General features: G+C 36.1%; 1 protein-coding gene across 3 annotated transcripts; it reads right to left on the minus strand.

The window, feature by feature from the left end:
* Positions 1-584: 584 nt before the first annotated feature.
* TMEM106B (transmembrane protein 106B) lies at positions 585-21,516 on the minus strand. 3 transcript variants are annotated; one of them, XR_014266745.1, is made up of 9 exons: positions 21,278-21,516; positions 18,771-18,992; positions 15,606-15,669; positions 11,552-11,711; positions 8,355-8,495; positions 8,048-8,097; positions 7,298-7,351; positions 6,375-6,576; positions 585-1,207 (listed from the first exon to the last, which is right to left on the minus strand). XR_014266745.1 is itself a non-coding variant. In XM_082472767.1 (8 exons), exons 2-8 carry the CDS (start codon positions 18,988-18,990, stop codon positions 6,438-6,440), a joined length of 828 nt encoding a protein of 275 aa, XP_082328893.1. In that variant the 5' UTR covers positions 18,991-18,992; positions 21,278-21,516; the 3' UTR covers positions 585-6,437. The 3 variants fall into 3 exon arrangements, 2 of the variants coding, with proteins under 2 accessions (XP_082328893.1, XP_082328894.1); XM_082472767.1 differs by having other exon boundaries at positions 585-6,576; XM_082472768.1 differs by lacking the exon at positions 21,278-21,516 and adding an exon at positions 20,556-21,083 and having other exon boundaries at positions 585-6,576.
* Between the last annotated feature and the right edge of the window lie 1,506 nt (positions 21,517-23,022).

A 23,022-nucleotide genomic window follows, 5' to 3' on the forward strand; every position in this document is an offset into this window, starting at 1 on the left:
TTTTCAAAGTACACATGTGGAAATATGTCCCCAAATGTTTCAGTAAGTTTGGAGGAAGAGAAGGAGAGTGGGGAAGGACACTTGAGCTGGGTATTGGAAAATAAGTAAGAGTGGGAGACTAAAGAAATGGTTACATAATTTTCTGGGAAAAAAGGAACAGAATGAGCAAAGTGTGGATAAAAGAAAGAACTATTTCCCAGGAATGGCAAACATCTCAATTTGCCTGGGACATAACTGAGGGGCAAAGATAGGAAATAAGATTGTGAATTTAGGTTGTGGGGAGATAACAAAAGATTCCTAATACCACAGTAAGGACTTGGGCTTTTTTCAATAAAAAATTAGGGAGTAGTAGCAACAGACATTTCAACTATGAGACAGATTCCAGAGATACTAGAGAGGTAGAATAGATAGAATTAGGCGACAAATTGGAAGCTAAGTAGATGAAAGAAAAAGAAATCAAATATGATGTTAAAGTGCAGTTTGGCTAACAGCTGTAAGAACTTAAAAGCTTTAAGCTGAAGAACTTTTAATATTTACACTGATTTGTTTATGTCAAGAGAATTTCAAAAGCATAACCAAGACACTTGACTGATACAAATTTTATTTTTCATGCTAAAAGTTTTACAAATTTGATTCTGTCATACACAATTATAAGAGGAACAGTTACAAGTGAATTAAAAAAATAGTATTTGGGGGCACTTCTATTCATTTTACTATCATAAGCATGTTTTGTTACAGGTACAGCAACAATAGTTATAATTACAGAACTGCCCAACTTGGAAATTTAATAAGTATGTTATGATGGAGGGTAATACCTAATATAAACAAAGAGTAAGTGCCCAAACATAGTCTCACACTCTACGTTATTCTTTATTCCACAACTAGAATCATGGGTTAGAGTCTGCTCAGCAATGCCATCACTCAAATATCTGACCAAGCACGTCAACTCGGAAAGCATTTAAAATCATTTCCCAAAATCTTACTTAATTTAGTTCTATGAGGAAATATAAGACAAAACACACAAGACAAGACTTGCTGATATTTTATGCCTAAAACAAACCATTATACAATGAAATTACGCATCTTTTGCAATCTGGCATTTTTTTCCCATCTCACACAATAACAAAAGATGAACAGTACTTACAGCATTTAGAATCACCAGAGTACAGCTGATACAGCATCTCCCAGACTTCTAGTTTCTAAAATTCTGGGGGAAGTGGGACAATTTGAACTGTAACAGTCTACAAGGTAGTAACGTTACCTCTTGGCCATTGGCCCAATACTAACCCTATTTTTTTTTTCAGTATACAAAATATGCTGAAAACATTTCTCTTAAACACATTTCAATTAATGTAATTAAACAGAAGGCAACAACTTCCTTCTAGAAGAATTAGCTATAGCTATGAAAAACTTGCCATATATTTGTTAAATTAATTTATGGAATACTTTTTGGGTCAATACAGCCTATAGTGTATTTTTAAATTTAAAGCCTGTGCTAAACATGAGTAAAAAGAACTAAAAATATAATCACATTGGTAGTTTTTTAAAAAATGAAAATGACCATTTTTATCCCTGTAGTATATAAATATATCACTTGCTTTTATCCAAATTAAAGGTAAATTTAAAAAAAAATCCACTGTGAAATTTACATTCTAAGCACAAAAATAAACAAATATTAGTTCTAATCAGGAATTTCAGCTGACAAGTGAACATTTTTACTTTGAAATATGTAGATCTGGGATACAGAAGTGAATATTTTGATTGAACACATTGCAAATATATCTTGTTTTCATGTAAAAATACATTTTTTAAAGAAATAAAGTTTCAGTCTTTTTATCCCACCCTCTCAAACATTTTTTCCTTAAAATATTTTAACATCTCATTTAAAATTTGATATTACAAAAAAGAGAGAGAAATAAAATTAATTCTTCTTAGATGTATTTGAGCCAAGTAGTTACTGTTTCCAGATGTTATGAGCTAAAAATCATGACATTCTGGTGAGTAACCTTTGGCTTACAACCTAATAACTTGAAATTCAATTCATACTGCTTATCGAGGAAGCCTGATATATATTTGTAAATTTAAATTTTTATATCTTTTATAAAGAAAAAATCCATCTAACAGATAAGTATTAATAGCTAAAAAAAAGATAAACATTTTTATATTAAAGATCTACAAAATAATAAAGCATCTTAATAGTATTCTTCAAAATACTATCAAAAACCTTAGTCTTCTATATTAAGTGCAATATCCAATACATTTTTATGACTAAAACATTTTCAAAGGCTAGAAAGAAAATATGCTTATTTTAAGAACAATGATGCTTGAGTCAAACAGACCTGTTTTGAATCTCTAATCTGCCACTTTCCAACTTATACATACTTCTTAACTTCTCTAAAACTCAATTTCCTCAGAGATAAAATGGGAGGCCAATGACAGTAACTACCTTAAAGAACTCTTCTGAGGGATAATAAGATAATGCACATGAAAGGTTAGTACAGTACAGTATGTGACACAGTAAGTAACCAATAAATATTAGCTATACTGAGCAGTGACTTTGGGGTCAAGTACCTAACAAACCATTTTCTTAAATAAGATATAGTCATTATACAAAGAATTGTTTATTTTAAAACTTTTAAAAAACAAACAAAATGGCATGAGAGAAAGTTGGGGACATGTCCTCCAATTAAACATCCAGAATTATACTGCAATAATGATAAGGCTAAGAACCACAAATGATTCATTAGGCTGACGTTTGAAGTCTCCTAAGTTACTTTTATCGTGTTTTGGCAGTCACTTCCTATCTATTTGAACACCACACTGTGTTATTCCCAGACTACAATTCAGAAGATCTGAAGTGAATTTTATTTTCTTGTCATGAATTCTTAGAGAAAATAATTACCTCATTGGCTTAAACAAACAAAAAAAGCATGGAAAAAATGAACACAAATAAAACCACAGCCATTTACATGTTATGTAGTACAGTAAAGATGGTTATTTACAAATTTCAAGCAGTTTATCTGTTATCTCTTATTTTCAAACTGTTAACTGTTTCAAATCTCAATCCACTAATCTCTATTATTTATAATTAGTCTACTCTGAAACATATCTATTATCTTTACTGGAATGATCACAGAGTACTAAATTTTAACAGAAAATTAATCTACAGATCATGCTCCAAAATATTTTACATTTCCCATTTAAAACATTTAAGGTACCAGTTTCAAGATACCCAAAATCTTAGTCCATCAGTATTATTCTGATTGTCACCATTACCTACGTGAACGTTTTCTCTCATTTTTATTTATACTAACCTGAGTCAACAGGGCTTTCCAATGGGCATTTTAAGTGACAGAGCACAGATATGGGTGACAGGAAAACTAGGTCTGGCCTCAGTTAAACTATTTACTAAATATGAGATCTTCAGCAAGTCCCTCAACTTCTCCATGCCTCTTTTTCCTTTTCTAAAAGAGGAGGATCCTACTACCCTCCTTTTCTGACTCACAGGACTATGGCAAATGATATGAGAAAAACATATGAAAGAATTCTGAAAGGGCACGGTGCTATATAAATGTAATATGAAAACATGTAGGCTGGTTACGTATCAGATTTGGTTAGAATGACCAGTCTACTTAAGGTGCAATTTACGAGAAATTTATTCTTGGAATTATCAGAAAAAAAAAATTGTAACATCTTTAACCACGTCTTCTGAATAAGGTCTGAGAGCCGTTTTTAAAAAATCCTATTACCACGTAAGAAACTGCACTGGACAATGACCTAAGAAAAGTTAAAGCCTCATCCATCCTTTCCAGATTTTTTTTTTAATGGCTATAAGTCTGCTTCACCTTAATGTGCTTTTGTAGTTTTGTTAATTTACAGCCTGCTTTGCTCTAGGGTTCTTCTGGCAGTTACTTAACCCTCTTTGAAAGTAGTCACAGGTGATCTTTATTTTTCTACTACTGGGTTTTTTTTAACTTATTTTAAATTCCAGTTTTTTTCTCACTTGAACTCCACAGAAAGTAGGTGTAATAAAGAGTTTTTAATTTAAAGAATGAATAAAAAAATTCAAAACTAAGTCAGTAAAAGCAAATGTTCTCTCACTTTTCTGACTCTTCAGCAGATACTCTGCATGCACTCTAAAAGGATATTAAAGCTACACATCAACAGAAAAGTCCATTTAATTTACACTATATAGTTTTCCGAGGTTAAAAGATACAAAGCAGGAAAATAAATCAGGATTGATTTTTGAAGGAGGCATATCTGAAGGATGATTTTGAAGAAATGGGACATAAGGGCAGGTGAGAACAAAACATGATAAAAAAATTTTTAACATTGTTTGACTTTTACACAGTCACTGAAATACTGTTATCTCTAAGTCATTAGCTAAATGAGAAACTAGATAGGTTACTGGTCAGGTATGTAGAAACAGAACTGGAAGCCCTAATATAGGTGATTGTTGAAGATACAGGAGTAGAAATTTTGAGGCAGAAGAGGGTCTGGATACTACTCATTAAAAGATATCAAAAGATAGGAGAATGAGAAAAAATGAAATGAGAATGATATGAAAAATACAAATAGAACACACACATTAGAAAAGTGCAATTTCAAGGAGAAGGGGAGTAGTCAAAAAACATAGAAAAAATATTAAAGATTGGGTTGGACTACAAAATCCATAATAAATTTAAAGGGGTGATTTTAGTTTAATAGTAAGGATGGATGAGTTAGCAATGGATTAAGGGAAGACTAAGTAGTTTAAAAAAAAAAAAGAAGTTAGTGCACTTCACCCATTTAAATGTTCACTGAGGAAAACTTAGAGAAAGTAATATGAAAGCTAAGTAAGGGGAAACCTGAGTAGGTTTAAAGTCAGAAAGGAGGGCTTCATTAGCTCTAACTAATTAAATAAAGCTCATGTTCTATAGTTGAGAGAGTCAGACTTATAAATAAGAATGTTTCAGACCCATGTTAGGCACTTTGGGAGTAGGGAGAGGGGTAACCTGATCTCTGTCACTAAGGAACATAGGAAACTACTCTCAAGCCACTTACTGTTTTTGGTATCACAGTCAGCCCCTATGCTCAGTGGTAGGTATTTAAAAGGTACTCAGAACGTGGTAAGCAAAAAGGCAAAAAGCCCAAATGCAAAATGGTATTAAAAATATAAAATAGCAAAATGAATAAGTCAATAATTTACACTTGAAAACAATTTTAAATAAAATCCAAACTAAAAGTAGAAAACTTTAAAAATGTAACTGCTAGGGGCATGATATCCATGATGTGCAAAGTTATTAAATTTTTAAAAGCATAATATAGGTTTTATTTTGCTATAGCCACCGTAATTTAATAACAGGATTTCTTGGATAATTTTACCAAAGAAATAACTTCCTCCTCTGAAACATTCAAAAAATTGATGATTTGGGTACCTAACAGTTGTGAAAAGTAAGTGTATTCATAATTCTTTAGTATGAAAAGCAACATTAAAAGAAGTGGAGCATCAAAATATTTTATTTCAAATCTATGTTATGCCTGATCTAATATGTAATTGGAAACATACATTCTAGAGGTTTCTGAATATCATTTTCCTTTTTTAAAAAATTTTTATGAGCAACTTACTATATTTTAAATCTGTACCACTTTATTTGACGTTTGTTAAAGCTACATAAAGCCATGCAGAATTTATTTACAATACTGTACATTAAATGATTATGTTTGAAGATTACATAAAAATTTCATACAACTATAACTAACATGGAAAGACATGTGAAACCCATTATTTAGGGGTTTTTAAAAATTTTAGGTACAGAATTTTGCAAAGATTATTTTGGTTTATTAAGTGTTATGCAAGCAATAGCTTGAAGTAAGACTGACAAAAACATGCAAATGAGTAGGATTTCAAAATGAAAAAGTAAAAACATTTAGCTAAAAGCTAAAATAGCATATAGCTGAAATACTACCAAGTAGCAATGGGAATTTATAAAACAGGAAAAAAAAAGGTTACTCTTTAAATGTCTTCATGAATAGGCCCACAGTAATTTTCTATAAAAACATTCAGAAATAAAGTTTCTCAAATTATGTTCATCACATAATTATGTTCATCACAAATCATCAATTATGTTTTCAGTAGTGATTAGAGCTATGAATTTTAAATAATTATTTATTATCCTGTAGGAGAAGTCTTAGTTTTCCCCTTTGGGGACCAGGAGCAAAGAAAACCAATCAGTAAATTTAGATTCAAGTAAAAGATCCTGGTACAAATACCATGAACACAGAGTAGAGAGTTGTAATAACCTACAAGTCCACATACTCTTAGCTCTACTTTTAAAACAGAAGTGTAAACTTTAGGTTGTTCAATTTAAGATCTCCTATCAGGAAGTAAGTACCTCATCCTTCAGAGTTTGGAAAATATCAATAGGTATTTCTTCTCCAGGTGCATCTCTCAGTTTTCACTGTTGTGGCTGAAGTACATTTAGATATTCAGACTGCCCCAACTGATAAGTTGTGTTCCTTCCACAATCAACATACTGGTACCTCTCCTGGGATATCTGTTCTGAGTGTCCAAAGTAAGTTGTTGTTACAGTAACTCTGAAAATAAAATAAATGGGGAGAAACACTGAATAGTTATATATAAAAAAGCTTTCTAAAGTGAGAACACTTTATATATCAAAATTCTCTCCAGGGAGAAATTATTTGATTAATGATAACTTAATATTGTGGACATGGGCCTCTTAGGGAATATTTCCCCAACAGACAACAGGAATGCTGGCTGAGAAAGCCCTATCCAAAAATAATTATATACAAAAATGTATTTTTTCAAAACACCTATCTTTAATTAAAAATATATTTAGTTCACTGCACTCTTAAAAATAATCACACAGTTCTCTCATCAGAGGAAAAGGTTAATCAAATGTTAGCTAATGGCCCAAATACCCAACCTATAACCTACAATGTTTTCATGGCTTAGGATAACACCCAATTTGCAAACCAGTAACATTACTGGTCTTCACTACTGTTACTGCCTTTACCACAGGCAGCAAGGAATTGGGTATTGAGCTCATCCTTCTATCCCAATTTCTACCATTTTCCCAAGTTCTTGCAAGGTCCAGATTCACTATTTAGCAGCTGTGTGATCCCTCACTACTTCTCTGAGCTCCCATTTCCTCATGTGTAAAGTAGGATACTATTTACTTCACCTCATTGCACTATTTACTTCACCGCATTTATAAAGATGTGTATACTCTAAGCCAATGTTATACATCTGAAGTATTTAAACAAAGAATCTTTCAAAACAAAAATCCATACTTACTGCATCATGAGTACTATGTTATGCACTTTGATGGATATCAGTGTACAGAAATCACTGTTAAAGAAAAACAATGTGAATAAATACAAACTATGACATTATAAATTTAAAATAGTTTAATTACAGTTCCTCTTCCTATGTTAAAGCTAATAGAAATACTATAAGATATAATAAATAAGCATTTAATGGTTGAGCATTTTCCTTCATACTACAGCAGTTACAGAGTTGTCTACTTATTATTTCTTTTTGTTTACCTTTTGAAATTTTGGTAACCAGTTTATTAGTTATGCAGAATCAGGCTGATATGAAAAGATGATAAAAATTTATCACTATTTTTTACTTAACAAGAGCTAATAATCATTTAGACCTAATTTAAAACCTTTACAACTTCAAACCAGCAATAGAGTTCTAAACATCATTAGCAATTTTAGTCCTCCTATACTAAAACAGAAACAAATACTAGAATATGTGAGATTATCATTCTCATAACATAGTAAATAAAAAGTGCCATGGTGTATATGATCCTAATTCTGAAAAAAAAATTATGTGTATACGTATATATACATTAATGTTATACGTGTTGAAAAGGGAGAAGAGAAGAACAGAGATGATCAGAGGCTGGAAGGAATATTCCAAAATGTGGTCTTGTCACTTCTAAGATGATGGGAAATTAAACATATATGTATATTCACACCTACACACACTTATTCTTTATAATTTAATGAGAGAAAATAATTAAAAATCAGAACTTACTACATATAACTCATTTCCTCTGCTATGATAGTAGGTACTGTATAATCAATCTGAAGGGCAAAAAATAAAAATAAATCAATAGAGAACAGGATCAAAACATCAAGTATTTCAGATACATTTTATAACTTCAAAGAGTTTGGAAATTTCTCCCTTTATGGGTTTGATTCTAGGACTTTCTCTTACACATGTATGGGATACTTTTCAAAGTCTAGGTCTTTAGGAAATCCCCCATCTCCCTCAAGTTAATATGATACACAAAGTTGAGACTCATTTAACTCCTCCAAAGTATTTCATGAATGAAGCTTACCTGTTTCATATCCAGTGGACCAATATTGGTAATGTTGTTTAAGCGTGCCTTTCCAATAACTGTTTTTGAAAACTGAACTTGTGCAGTGATGTTTTCAACTTCAACAGAATAATAGTTATTGTTCGTTATATTTAGTGTGTTCTGAAAAAGAAAGGAGGCACAAAATGTACAAGTTATCTTAGAATAAGCATAACATGAATCAAAATTAATACAGAAGATGACTCTCCAGCTGTGGCTATGCTTAGTTTATTAGGAGGAAGGAAAGTATCACCAAAAATGTCAAAGAACATTCAATGAACCAATTATTTGGTTTTATGCATGAGTACTATGTATATAAAAGGCCTACAATGAACACATACTTTTAAAAAGTAGGCCCAGAAAATGTATAGTACAAGAATACAGAAAAATGAATGTTAGAAAATGTATTTGTGGCCTTAGCAAAAATTCAATAAAAAACATTCTAAAATTTCATCTAAATTTTTCTAAATGTTAACACGTACGTCTTCACAGACTAAGCTACTTCCGATTCTATTAAATACAAAGACAACCTTTTAAAATGTTAAACACAACTTTAAATAAACTTTCTATTTAAAAAAAATTGGTATTTTAACTTCATGAGTAGAGACTTCTAGCAGGTCACTTTTGAGAAAAAATGGGATAGATTCAAAACTGGTTGGAAAGAAATGCAGTTGTATCATTTCTATACTTAACTAACAGCTGGGGCCAACTTTTGCAATTCTAACTTAAAACAACTGTTTCAAATTACTTTAGAAAATAGTCAACGAAATAAAAAAGAAAAATGTTAAATCAAGAAATAACAGATAGGGCTTCCCTGGTGGCGCAGTGGTCAAGAATCCACCTGCCAAGGCAGAGGACATGGGTTCAACCCCTGGCCCGGGAAGATCCCACATGCCACGGAGCAACTAAGCCCATGCGCCACAACTACTGAGCCTGCGCTCTAGAACCCGCATGCCACAACTACTGAAGCCCGTGTGCCTAGAGTCCCTGCTCTGCAACAAGAGAAGCCAACACAATGAGAAGCCCATACACCGCAATGAAGAGTAGCCCTTGCTCGCCGCAACTAGAGAAAGCCTGTGCATAGCAATGAAGACCCAACAGAGCCAAAAAAAACAAAAACAAAACAAAACCCACAAATAAATTTATAAAAAAAATTTTTTCTGAATTAAGAAAAATTTTCCATCAGGTTGATTGAATCCATGGATGCAGAACTGGTGGATATGGAGGGCAGACTACATGTTAATAGTCAGGCCTAGACAGAAGTAAAGATATACATTACGGTATTTTTCAAATGTCTTTTAATGATAATTAAACATGTTCGTAAGTAGAAAGACAATAAATATTACTAAAAAAGAGTAAGAGTAGTAATATATACTACTCATTTTAAGAAACAAAAGTAATACTATATAATTACATTTTTCAAAATACTGATAGAAAACCTACAGAAATCTCAGCTTTTTATCTGTCATCCAGTTAAACCTAATGTTTATCTATATAATAAACCTATTTCCTATTTAATGTTCACACTTTCTCAATTTAGTCAAGTACTAGTACCCCAAAATGTGGGAATTCCTGAATAATTATTTAAAATAAAGTAAGATATTTACATTTAAATATACTTTCTGGTATCTAAAAGGGACCAGCACATGGATTTTATTATTTTTCATTATAAATTTACAGTTATCTGATACTAAAACAGGCTCCGGAGGTTGCCCAAAAATATCAGGCCATTGTTTTAAACACCACACAAAAAGGGAAAATTTGTTCCTTTTTCCAAATGGCTGTTAAAGTGGAAAAATACCCAACAATAATTCCCCAATGATAGGAAATGATTTACAATTAGTACTGTGTTATGTTTTATGCATATATATTTTTTCCATGTATATAGTTTTTTTTTTCAGCCACGCAGTGCAGCTTGTGGGATCTTTTTTTTAAAAATATTTATTTACTTAGGCTGCACCAGGTCTTCGTTGCGGCACGCGGGATCTTTAGTTGCGGCATGCAGGCTTCTTAGTGGCAGCATGTGGACTTCTTAGCTGTGGCATGCATGCGGGATCTAGTTCCCTGACCAGGGATCAAACCCGGGCCCCTTCTGCATTGGGAGTGCAGAGTCTTACCCACTGGACCACCAGGGAAGTCCCAGCTTGTGGGATCTCAGGGATCTTAGTTCCCCGACCAGGGATGGAACCTGGGCCCTCAGTAGTGAAAGTGCAGAGTCCTAACCACTGGACTGCCAGGGAATTCGCAGGGTTTTTAAAATTTGTGTGTGTGTTTTTTAAAGGTTGACAACGTTTGACAGTACGCCATGAGGATAAATGAATTCATGGGAGTTCTTTTTTTCCTATAATTAAGTAGTAATTCCACTTTAACACACATTCCCTTTCACTTCCTGTCCCTCTAAATCCCCCTCCTCCCAACCAGCACCACAGGCATCTCTACCTCAACCTCAAGCATACCAACCACCTCTTTGAGGAAAACCAACTGAAGTCCAATATCACTCTTCCAAACAAATCACTGCCACACAGATGTACCTTAAAGCCTGACGCAATATATATATTCCTTTTTAATAATGCGGTGGTTTGCAAACCATGCTTTTTTCAAATAAATGTTAACATGTAAAACAGGTACAAGACCTTCTCTGAGGTGTTTGTTTGTTTGTTTTCAAGTGTGGGAAGGCTGTAGAGTCCTAAAAACCACTGTCCTGAAAAACACAAATTTTCACATATACTAATTTGCAAGAGAAATCAAACAGTCACTTGTTCTCTACCTTTTAAAACAAAGGAATGGTCTCTTAAAGATGGCAAAAATTGTGTTTCACAAAACACAAGGAAATGAAAATGTTACATGTATAACATCTATTGAACTAACTATGTTAATGTCTGGCTAGAAGCTATTCAGTCAAATGTTGAAAAGTAAATAGACTGTAATTACTTTTTTCCCAGTAATTAACTGTTTTGTTTATTTTACCCTCCCAAAGGCATCTTCAAATGCTAAATGATTCTATATACACAGAATTTGCCATTTTCAGCACAATCAGAAATGACAGAAAAGGTCAATACAGCAGACATACAGAAAGAAAACTGAGTGTTACCTTTAATGTTCTCTCAATAAGGACAAAGGTGCTGCTTAACATGATAAAAGAATGAAGTCAAATGTTTTTAATATAAATATGTACTTACCGTGATATTTAAATATATTGTATGCTTTTGAACATCATAACTGACGTATGCCGATTTTACACCAATGTATTTCACGTCGATAGAGCGAGGGAAAAGGAAAAACACAGCCAGTCCAGAAAGAAGCAGACAGACAGACACAGAAGCCATCACATACAGTTTTCTGAAAAGGAAAATGGAATATTTAAATATACATGCATCAAAAATTACATAATGAAACATTTAGAGAAGACATTTTCATTTTGAATTTTTCCCCTTTTATACCAGCAGAAAAAGATGTATGATTTTATCAACTTTTTACATTATAAAAGTATTGAACAGGGTTAGTTATGAATATATTAAGTGTTAAAATGGTCTCCTTAAAAGACAAATTTACCTTTTTGGAGACTAGGATTTCAGGCTTATTATAGATAGAACATTTACTGTGGTGATTCCCAAACCAGGCTGCTCATTAGAATCAAGCTGGGGAGCTTTATAAAAGTATAGATTTCAAGATTCCCTGATGAATTCACTGAAACAGAATTTTCACATTGAGTTTTACCATTATATGATTCCCTAAGGTGACTGCTCGTCAGAACCACCTATGAAGCCCTTAAAAATGTAATGACATAACCATATGCTTCATCAGTCTCACTAAGTCCGTTTTGAGTCTCCTCATCTGAAAATATTTATGTACTCCTTTTTATTTATTTTTTAATTTATTTATTTTTAAAATTTATTTATTTATTTATTTTTGGCTGCATTGGGTCTTCGTTGCTGCGCATGGGCTTTCTCTAGCTGCGGTGAGGGGGGGCTACTCTTCTTTGTGGTGCGCGGGCTTCTCATTGCAGTGGCTTCTCTTGTTGCGGAGCACGGGCTTTAGGCGCGCAGGCTTCAGTAGTTGCAGCATGCGTGCTCAGTAGTTGTGGCTCACAGGCTCTAGAGCACAGGTTCAGTAGTTGTGGCGCACGGGCTTAGTTGCTCCGCAGCATGTGGGATCTTCCCGGACCAGGGCTCGAACCCGTGTCTCCTGCATTGGCAGGAAGATTCTTAACCACTGCGCCACCAGGTAAGTCCCTGTACTCCTTTTTAAAAATATTGTTTACATTAATCATGTCTGCTTTGAAGATGCTGTTAAACTGTTTCTTTAAAATCAAGAAAGGGGATATTATTATGCAGAGATAGGACAAGGAAAAAAAAAAAAAACTCCCGTGACTTTGCTATTCATCTGCCTCCCAGATGGAAGTGTTTCTCTTCCATCTCTCACTCTTTATTTCCATAGATGAAAACTGCCTCTTATCTTTAAGTTTACCATCAAAACTAGAGTTTCAAGACACTGCAGTCGGCCCTCCAGTATTTGTGGGTTTCGAATCCCTGAATTCAACCAACCATGGATCAAAATTTCCCTCTATGGTTGGTTGAATCCACAGATTTGAAACCTCAGATGTGGAGGGTCGACTGTACTATGCCATTTTATATGAGGGACTTGAGCATCAGCAGATTTTGGTATATGCGAGGGCTCCTGGAAGCAATCTCCCCATGGACACTCAGGGACGAAAGAATTTCCCTGGTTTCTCCAATAAACAGCACTCTGTCAAAGCCCATAGCACCCTTCTTTTGGTTTCTTTTTCTGTCTTGCATGTCACTTACTTTATCTTTTCCTTATATTCTAGCCATCCAAAAAATTCTTGCTTTATCCTTTCCTCCATCCTCTCTTCCCTAAAGAGAGATTTGTACCTAAACGCCCTGATGGATCTCATCTTATCCCTCACAACAGTTATTTCAAGTACCTCTTGCAGATGTTTTATAAATGTTTCTGAGTATTTTAAGTTGCCGAAGTTAAGAAAAGAGAGCAAAATGGTTTATCAAAAAACAAAATAAAGGGCTTCCCTGGTGGCGCAGTGGTTGAGAATCTGCCTGCCAATGCAGGGGACACGGGTTCAAGCCCTGGTCTCGGAAGAGTCCACATGTCACGGAGCGACTGGGCCCGTGAGCCACAACTACTGAGCCTGCGCGTCTGGAGCCTGTGCTCCGCAACAAGAGAGGCCGCGATAGTGAGAGGCCCGCGCACCGCGATGAAGAGTGGCCCCTGCTTGCCACAACTAGAGAAAGCCCTCGCACAGAAACGAAGACCCAACACAGCCAAAAAAAATTAATTAAAAAAAACAAAAAACAAAAAAAAACCCAAAATAAAACAAACAAGAATTCACTAAATCACTACTACTTGACCTATACTGCTGTCTGGAGCAAAGGGAGAAGTTCCCACTCACTCACTCTGGACTTCCAACCTGAGTAGGGTGGTGATCACTGCTGGATTACCTAATAGGTAGTTTAAACACACACTTATAGTACCCATTATACACCAAAACACCTTAAGAAGGTATAAAAAGAGTTTAAAAATCATGATAAAAATGTGAACTTTGTTGGATTTTTTTACACTTTAGTGTTTTTATTTCTCACGGGCAGGTGAGCCCACCACGCTCTGGTACCTAGGGCCTGTAAGTCAGCTCTAGGTGTGAATATATGAATCAGGATTCTAAATTACTTTGTACCCAAAGCTTATAGCCATAACAAATATTACTGAACCTGGTGGGACAATAAAATAACATTCCTCTCAGTATTTCATACCAAATTGAAAAATTGGCTAGTTCACTGATGAAGTACATAGATCTCCATTACAAAACTCATCAGTAATAATTTTTCTTATGGCTCTAGGGACAGTAACAGAATCCTGCAAAGTATACAGTACTGATGAAGTTATGAAGGTTGTGTGGTTTATTTGGACTCAAGTTACAATTCTATATCTGCCATTTCATATTTGCAGTATTTTAGGTAATTTACTCTTTTCCTCCATTTTAAAACCTGTAGGTTTGTTTCAAGGATTAAATGACATAGCTAAAGTATGGAGACAAAAGCAGTTAAGAATTTCTTGGCTACCTCATCACAACTCCAACTTACAAAGAACCACAGTTTTCCCAAAATATTATAATTTTACTACATATTGAGAGTTACTGTTTTTTATTAAAAATCTGAAACTCCTAAAAATTCCTGAGGAGCTTCCTATAAGTTCTCCGATTTCTTAGCTTACTACAGGTGCCAGGATCTGGTCCTTGTTATTTTCTCTAGCCTCATCTCTACCACTTTCCCACAGCACTGTTTACTTTAGCCATACATCTGAAGGCTGGACCACTCCTCTGGCCCTTTCAGGTGCTATTCCCTCTGCTTGTTAAGGTTAGGAAATTAACCCTAATTTCTTGCACATTCGTAACTGTCTATATATTACATAATAAAGGGTCAGACTGACTGTTTATAAACTCCTGGGTTCATTTTCTTTCCATGAAGACTTAGACACGCTGTTCTACTGCTTATGTGTTTAAAGCACTGTGGTCAAGAAGTAACATGCCAATCTGATTTTCTATGCCTTATAAATTAATTGATCCTTTGCTTGGATGCTCAAAGGGGCTTTTCAGTCTTTTGTTCTTACCTTTGAAGTCCAGTAATTTCACTAAGAAGGGTTGATTATTTCCAAAATTATGGTCTGTCTTTTCTTTTTTTTAATTTTTTTAAAAAATATTTACTTATTTATTTGGCTGTGCCGGGTCTTAGTTGTGGCACACAGGATCTTCTTGCCTCATGCAGGATCTAGCTCCCTGACCGGGGATCAAACCCGGGCCCCCTGCATGGGGGGCACGCAGACTTAGCCACTGGGCCACCAGGGAAGTCCTTGTCTTTTCAATATGTAGATTCACGTATTGCTTTACTTCAGGGAAGTGATCTTGAATTAAATGTTTGCTATTTGTTCAGTTTGCCTCCTTTGATTTTCTTCAGGGACTCCAATTACATTTATGCTCAATTTCCTTGGCTTGTGTTCTACACCATTTCTCTCAAGTACTTTTCAAGAACTTACCACAATCAGGAATCCTTTTTTTATTTAATGACATAAAGTATATGATGGTATAACTTAAGAACCTGATAGCATTTTTCCTTTGAATAGTTTTAATTAAAATATTTACTTATACATAATGTAAAAAGCAAAAAATACAAAAAAAAACCCTGCCATTTTCTTATAATCACTTACGTTCTTCTTGGCCTTAATCTCTGATCACTGTATGGAATTAATGCCACCAGTTGGTTTTCTTGTCCTGAAAGTAAAAGAATTAGATTTAGAAATTTATTAACATGATTAATTAAAAATATAGTGGTTCCTCATCAAAGTCTGGTTTGGAAAGACCAGAATACTATCTGGTTCTCATCTCATTCCTTTAGTAAACTGCTCTCAACATCTTCAAAAATTATCCAGTAGCAGCTGAGTTCCAAAGCAGATATTGTGTTTTTTCATACCTAGATTTCTAGCTAATAAAAATATTATAAAGAATGAGAAAGAGTAACTCTTTCTTCCAGAGAAAAAAAATCTAAAAAGTCCCAGCTTTCAGAAGATCTGGATTTACCAGGCCTTCCTTCACCCAATCAGTTTTCTATTCCCCACAGTTTTCCATTAAGACTTCAATTTGATTATCTGAATGAGAGCAGAAGAAACATATTGTTACCGCTGTCCTGAAACCCCTATAACTGCAGAGGTTCCTACACTATCTCCCCTGAAAACCAAAACTGACACATATTAAGTCTCATGCTCCAAGAACCCCTATTTATACACAGTCTTCCAGGACTCTTTCAGGTCACACCCCTCTCCACATTAAGTCACTTCAAAATTCAGCATTTCTTTCTTGGGTTGAGCATTATCCATATGCTTTAATGGATAAATGGACTTTTAAATGCCCATTTTCCAATCTTATCACAACTTGGCTCTTTGTATTAACTATCAAAGCACCGCAGTCAAGTTCTCTTTTAAAGCTTTCCATAATACTTTCATTATTCCTCCCTGCTCCCTCCACAAGTCTCCCCTCATCTACACTCCCCCTATCATACCCACATATAAATAATATATACAATATGTATCTGTGTGTGTGTGTGTGTGTGTGTGTACATATCCTATCTTGTTTGGTGGTATTCATCTGTCTAAACTGCAACTGGTTAAAACCAACGCTTTGGCTACTATGCCTATATCCACACAGCTAAAAGTAGATAAAGAAAAACAAACAACTATGCTCACTAGTCTCATTTAGATTACTATCTCAAGTGGCCCTTAATAATGCCACCTATATTTCTCTAGTTCATACTCTCAATCTGGGGAATTCCCTGGTATTCCAGTGGTTAGGACTCTGTACTTTCACTGCCGTAGGGCCGGATGCGATCCCTGGTCAGGGATCCCGCAAGCCGTGTGGCATGGCCCAAAAAAAAACTGCATACTCTTAATCTGACTCTCCCAAACTACAATTTCATAACTTCCGCTTTCTCTTCAAACCTCCAATATCTTCTCCCCTATCCTTACTCTCAGCTCATGATGTGGCAAAGAGAACTTCCACAAGCTACCACCACATCTACCCACCCACCCACCTGCCTCTGCATCCATATACTCTACCTTCCCTTCTACAGCGAGGAGCAAATTGCCCATGCTCCTCTGGAGGAGCAGCCCTCTGCACTTGTGCACCAGATCTAATAATTGTCCTCTGTTGCCTGCATTATCAATGTTTTCTCTATGGAAAAATCTCATCAGCATACAAACATATTATTCATTCCATCTTTAAAAAATTCTTCTCCTGATGTATAGCCCCCTCTAGCTACCACCTCTTCTCTCCTTTTCCTCTAAAACAGCAAAACTCCTCAAAAAAGCTATTTTCTGACTATAATTTTGCCCCTTCTATGCACTCTTGATCCTACTCTACACATGCTATACATTCTTTTGCAGGCTACCAAAACTGCTCTTTTAAAGGTAGCCTCTAAATCACCAAATCCCATGGCCAGTTCTGTCCTCACATTACTTGATCAGGTCTAACATAGTTGATCAATCTCTCCTCTACCAAGGAGTACATCTTCTTCATTTATCTTCTAGGACACCACAGACAAAGGGATTTCCTACTTCTACTCTAGCTGCTCTTTTTAGTGTCCTTTGCTAATTCTTTCTCATGTCACTGACCCACAATGTTGCAATGCCCCAAGGTTCAGTGCTAAAGTCTCTTCCGTTTTCTATTCACACTGACAACCTTGGTGCTCTCATCCAACTCACCTAAAGTATCATCTATACACTGATGACTCCAGCCTAGGCCTTGCATCTGAATTCCAGGCCCTTCTTATAACTAACTTCCTATTGAACATATCCACTTAGGTGTCAAATATGCATCTCCAAGCGTACATATCTAAAACTGAGCTCCCGATCTCTCACCTGACACATACACTCACACCTTCTTTTCTCCATTTTAATAAATGGCTACTCCGTTCTTCCAGTTGCTCAGACAAAAAATACCTCTGAATTCCTCCTCAATCTTACTATCCACAATGCACATCCAGGCTGCTAAAAATGCCTACTAGCTATACCTCAAAAATATCGTATCCAGATTGCAAAAATGAGACTCCAGCCCTCCCCCTGCCCCCAGCCTGGTGCATTAATACCTTTAACTACAATAATCCTTTTATTCTCAAATACCTACTACCTCTGCAAAGATAAAGCCTTATATTGTCATTTTGTCCTCCCCTCGGGGTCTCTCCAGGGTCAAATAACAACTTCAACCAAGCAGAAAATGAGAATAGTACAAGGTACTTTTACTATTGCTACTTATTGCCATTGCTACTAAAGTAACCTACAAACAGCAGGTGGAGATTACTCCCTACTGACTTCCCCTATGACATGCCACAAACTGATTTTTTTTCCCTATATGGCTCATCTTCATATACCATCCCTCTTCACGTAGATCCTTTAAAAAATAACTAATTAGTGCATGACCATCTTATTATTATTCTTTAAATAACAAATCAAAAATATTAGGTCACCACATTACTTAAATTGCTCCTAACACTCAATATGGCAAGATGACTGTGATATGACTTCTACTGATGCCAAATAGGACTAAAAGTTTACAGTCAAGAGATGGTGCATATCTGCTATAATTGCAGGTGGGAAAGAAAAGATAGTGGAGGTAGAAGAGTGGTTTTCATTATTGCTTTAGGACCCTAATTAAAATCTTTGTTTCTTCGTGTCCTTTTGACTGAAGATAACTGACATGAAGTTTTAACTGTAATTCTAAGTCTTTAAAACATAAAGGGTTGTGCTCAGACCCACGGATTTTATAGTATTTGTGCAAACACCTGGAATCATTCTTTAAAGAAAAAACAGTGCAATAACACATACCCCTAGGAATTCTTCCTGTTCCTTGACAAGTGGGGCAAGTGACACTATCTCTTCCTGTAAATTCCACATATGGAAACTGAGAGACATCTCCACTTCTTCCATCTTCATTATGGACTTCACTATTAACCAATCCATTCCTCATATTTTCAGTTGATGTGACTCCATCATAAGCATCTTCTTTATTTGAATGTAAGGGCAAATGAGAAAAAGACTTTCCCATGTCTAAGAAAAAAAAAAATCTTACAGTAAACAAGAACATTACAGGATATTTATACTGATCAAATTAATTTAGAACAACCTTCAAGGGAGCGTTCAAATCACTATCTGGATTAGAATTATACTCAATCAAAATAATGTCTGAAACAAGGGAGCCATTTACTAGAGTCCAAAAGTGTTTTTCTAACAAAATATTATGAAATGATATCATATCAGAGTATGATAAGAATGGGCTTTCAAACAACATTAAAATTTGACAAAAGTCTCCACTTTCTCAGAGTTCTCTGAAAAGAAACACATGGACTTCACTCTTCTTAGAGTAAAACAAAAACACATTCTACCTTTAAATCAATTAGCACTGAAGGCAAAAGTTGCTTTAGGCAGATTACAACTAGGTATCACCAGGAAATATCAAAGTAGTATTTTTCAGCCTTTTAAAATTCATGCCCCTATGTGATAAATAAAATCCCCAATCTTTCTCATCCTCACATTTCTTGCTTTAAACATTTAAATATTTGCAACAAAAAACAGCTCAAAAAACAAACCTCCAGATTTTTCTTTCATTCAACAGTTGGTGGAGTTAAAATTATGAAATTAATATTCTAAAATATTGACTATAATTCACCAATACAAAGCAGCAAAATTTAGAACATTAATTTCAATATTTTAGGATGACAGTATCAAAAATACAGGAGGGAAATTAAATATAAATTTAAAGACAAATAAAAATAATTAGTGCTAGTACCTATATCAAAATAACCTCCGTAGGTAGGTAATGCAGTAACAGTGCAGTTAAAGTCACAATTTTAAGGATTAAAAAAACTTAAAAAGTCATATATTCTAATCGGTTGATATTCTGAGGACAAATTAACAAAGGGGGAAAGCTTTTTTATTTTTTAAAAATAATACATTCCTTCTCTTTCTAAATTTGACCATATATTTTTTTATCAGTTCCGAAAAATAGGTTATTAAAGACATTCATATAAAGAGACATATTTCTTTAAAAAATTCTAACTGATGTGAATGAGGAAAACTGACACTCAAAATAACTCAATTTATCTTATGCTATGAAGAAAAGTTTGCTTTTTAAAACTGGCATGCCATCCATGTGTTAGGGTCACCCAAACACACTGTAAACAGCAGGATAAAAAATTATACGACTAGTAGACAAACTGAAAACTTCAGGATGAATAAAGATGCTGATTTTTACTATTTTGAAAAAATTTATATACACATTGCCCATTAAGTTCAAAAACGTAAATGATTTATGACTCCTAAAAATGCATTATTTTCTCTTGATTTTGCTCGAAGACATTACATGCAAGCCAAACCAATACCTGCCAGTCACAGGTGGTTCAGGGGTGAATTAACGTCACTGTCCCCACACACTTTGACCTTGGGGCCTATGTGGAATATTAGATGAGCTGGGATCAATGGGCCTCAGCGGCACCCTTTTACGATCTCAGTTAACAGAGGTATGGGGTGCCTCCCACTGGAATGTCTTAAGAAGGGAATAGACACAAGGCAAAAACAGGTGGCTCTCAGTCTGGGCCTGCTTTCTATACTTACGTAACAGTTGCCTTGATACTTTCGACCTTGGACTGGTGTTTGTTTCATCAAGGCTAATGGACAAGTGCCAGACTTCGTCAGGTACTGGGCATCCCTGCCCTCCCTACTGGATTTTCCCCAGAGCACTGCTAACTTTAACAACTTTTATTCCTAGAGACTCCTTAGTTTATTATAAAGAGGTGCTAGACCGCTGTGCTCAATATTTTTATCAAACTCCTGTAATTTACTGAAAACCAACCCGAACTTTAGACTCCTTACGGAAAAAGGGAAAAAAAGTACATGACTCCATCCAATTTAAATGGGTCGTGATCTTCTGAACGAAGGAAGTCGGCGCCTTTCATAAGCTACATCAACAAAACCCAGGTTACAGCCTGCCTACTTTGGAAAGGTTAAAGATAAAATACATGCAGTCGGGCAAGAAAACTCAAAAAGAGGAAAACCAGGAGCCACCTGGCCACTCAAGGTGTGGGGACCTGGAATCTCTCCCGTGCGCCCGGCTAGGGCCGAAGCCCGGAGCCCCTAGGCCGGAAGCTGGGCCCGGATAAGAGGTGATGACACACCTCCATAACCCAGCTCAGAGCGCCTCCCCGGGCTCCGCGCGTGCCCAGCGGCCCCGTAGCCTCCCCTCCTCCACCTCCTCATCCGGCTCGGCTCTTCCCAGAGCGCCCGCTCGGCCCCGCTCCATAAGGGGACCTGGAGGCTGCGCGTCCTGGGTCGCTCACCGGCATGCGGGGTGCTACGCAGTCCCGAGTTGCTCCGGCGCGGACAGGCCCGAAGACAGGGTCACGGAGTCCGCAGTCCCGGGTGCTGGGGCTAGAGCAACGGGCCTGCAGCGCTGGGTCGCCGCGGGGCACGGGTGGGGGAGGGGCAGCACAATAACCTCAACAGCTGAGGCCCCTCGCTGCTGCAACCTGCGCCCGAGCCTGCGCAGAGCGCTCCCGGAGAGGAGGAGGTGTGGCCCGGAAGCGTGCACCACGCATGCGTTCTTCCTCCGTCTTCTAAAGCTCTGAAGGGAGCTTCCTAAACCGGAACTGTGCTTGTGCGCTCTGTTTCGTTACCTTGGTCTCCCAAGACTTAGAGGTAAAATTTGGCTGCTCTATCACTGGAAGATTTGAAAATACTAGTCCCCCCTCCGTTTTTCCCTGTCCGGCTATTTCCCTTTGCAGAGGGGAAAGACGTGTACTGCCTGCCTCAGCCCTGAGCTGAGCAGCCTCTTCGTCCACGCCCTTCAAGTGGTCCCTGACACTCGCGACGCTGGGAAGTGAGATAAACTGGTTGGTAGACACATGTCTGGTAGCCGAAAAGTCATATCTATTTTAACTTGGAACCTCTTTATTACTAGAAGGAAACAGCCGTGGTTTTGTTTTGATTGTTTTTGTTTTTGCACGTGGTGTCACCCTCCTCCCCCCCAGTGCTTAGGGAGATCCTCGCTCAAATCCCAGTGTTTCAGCTCATCGCTGGGACTTGGGGCTACTCTCCCTAACATTTCAAAGGGTGGGTAATCTCATGGAGAAAATGAAAATAACAGTACAGAGTTGTTTTGAGGGTTAAATGAGATATTGGGAATAATTGTCAAACATGGACGAGACTCATTGCCTGCAGAGAACTTAACGTTTAATGAATGAAAGCTATTGTTACAATCACGGCCACAAGGTACATAGTAACCAAGGAAGAAAGTGATAGTAATTTATTTCTGTGTTCTGACAAGATAGGTGTGTTTGGCCAATAGAATATGAAATATGTAAAAGTAAGAAATGCAAGTCAAAAACATACAATTTAATATCTAAAATTATTACATACATGTGTAAGACAATGAGCCTTCTCACACTATGTTGGTGAAGATATAAACTCATACATTTCCTCGCAAGCAGTTAGGCAATATGTAGCAAGAGTATTAAAACTTCAAATTTTTACATCCTTTAGCCCCGCAATCCCACCTTTTGGAATTTATCCTAAACCAAATGAGAACGCTAATAAGATTTCAGTACAAAGTGCATTCATTTAAATAACTTAAATGTCCAACAGTGCGACATTGGTTAAATCATTCCCTGACCTCTCCTTTTAGCCCATGTCTTCTGTTGGGACGTTAATTAACTCATTTAACGCCTCATAATTAGCCCAGGCCTTCCAAAGTTGAGGAGAGGGGTGGGCATCTTTCACTAACATTGTTTGAAATTTCAAAATAAATAGTATGGCTAAAACAAATCAGAATCGTGGGGAAAAAGAGGAAAAGCAGCTTCCAAATCTATTCTGACGGTCTACGTGTATGACCCTACCCTTCATAGAATTACAGGGTTACTTAAATATGGAATAGCCATGCAATGAGATCTTATAAAGCCCTTAAAAGTTATGTTGTAAAGATGTTTTGTTACATGAGAAGTGATGATAATAATATACCACTAAATAAAAGCAGTATACAATAGATAGTATATGAAGTATTATTAAGGCTGTAAAGTATATTCACATT

This window comes from Balaenoptera physalus (assembly GCF_965194825.1).
Source record: "Balaenoptera physalus genome assembly, chromosome: 8".
NCBI classification, from domain to species: Eukaryota; Metazoa; Chordata; class Mammalia; order Artiodactyla; family Balaenopteridae; genus Balaenoptera; species Balaenoptera physalus.

What these genes read in the sequence shown, in the direction of transcription:
- TMEM106B (XM_082472767.1), bottom strand. Translation starts at nt 18,990, where the DNA reads ATGGGAAAGTCTTTTTCTCATTTGCCCTTACATTCAAATAAAGAAGAT. An exon ending in AGATTAAGGCCAAGAAGAAC is followed by an intron (nt 11,712 to 15,605) that starts GTAAGTGATTAT and finishes TTTCCTTTTCAG; the next exon opens with AAAACTGTATGTGATGGCTT. An exon ending in GAGGAAATGAGTTATATGTA is followed by an intron (nt 7,352 to 8,047) that starts GTAAGTTCTGAT and finishes TTTCTTTAACAG; the next exon opens with TGATTTCTGTACACTGATAT.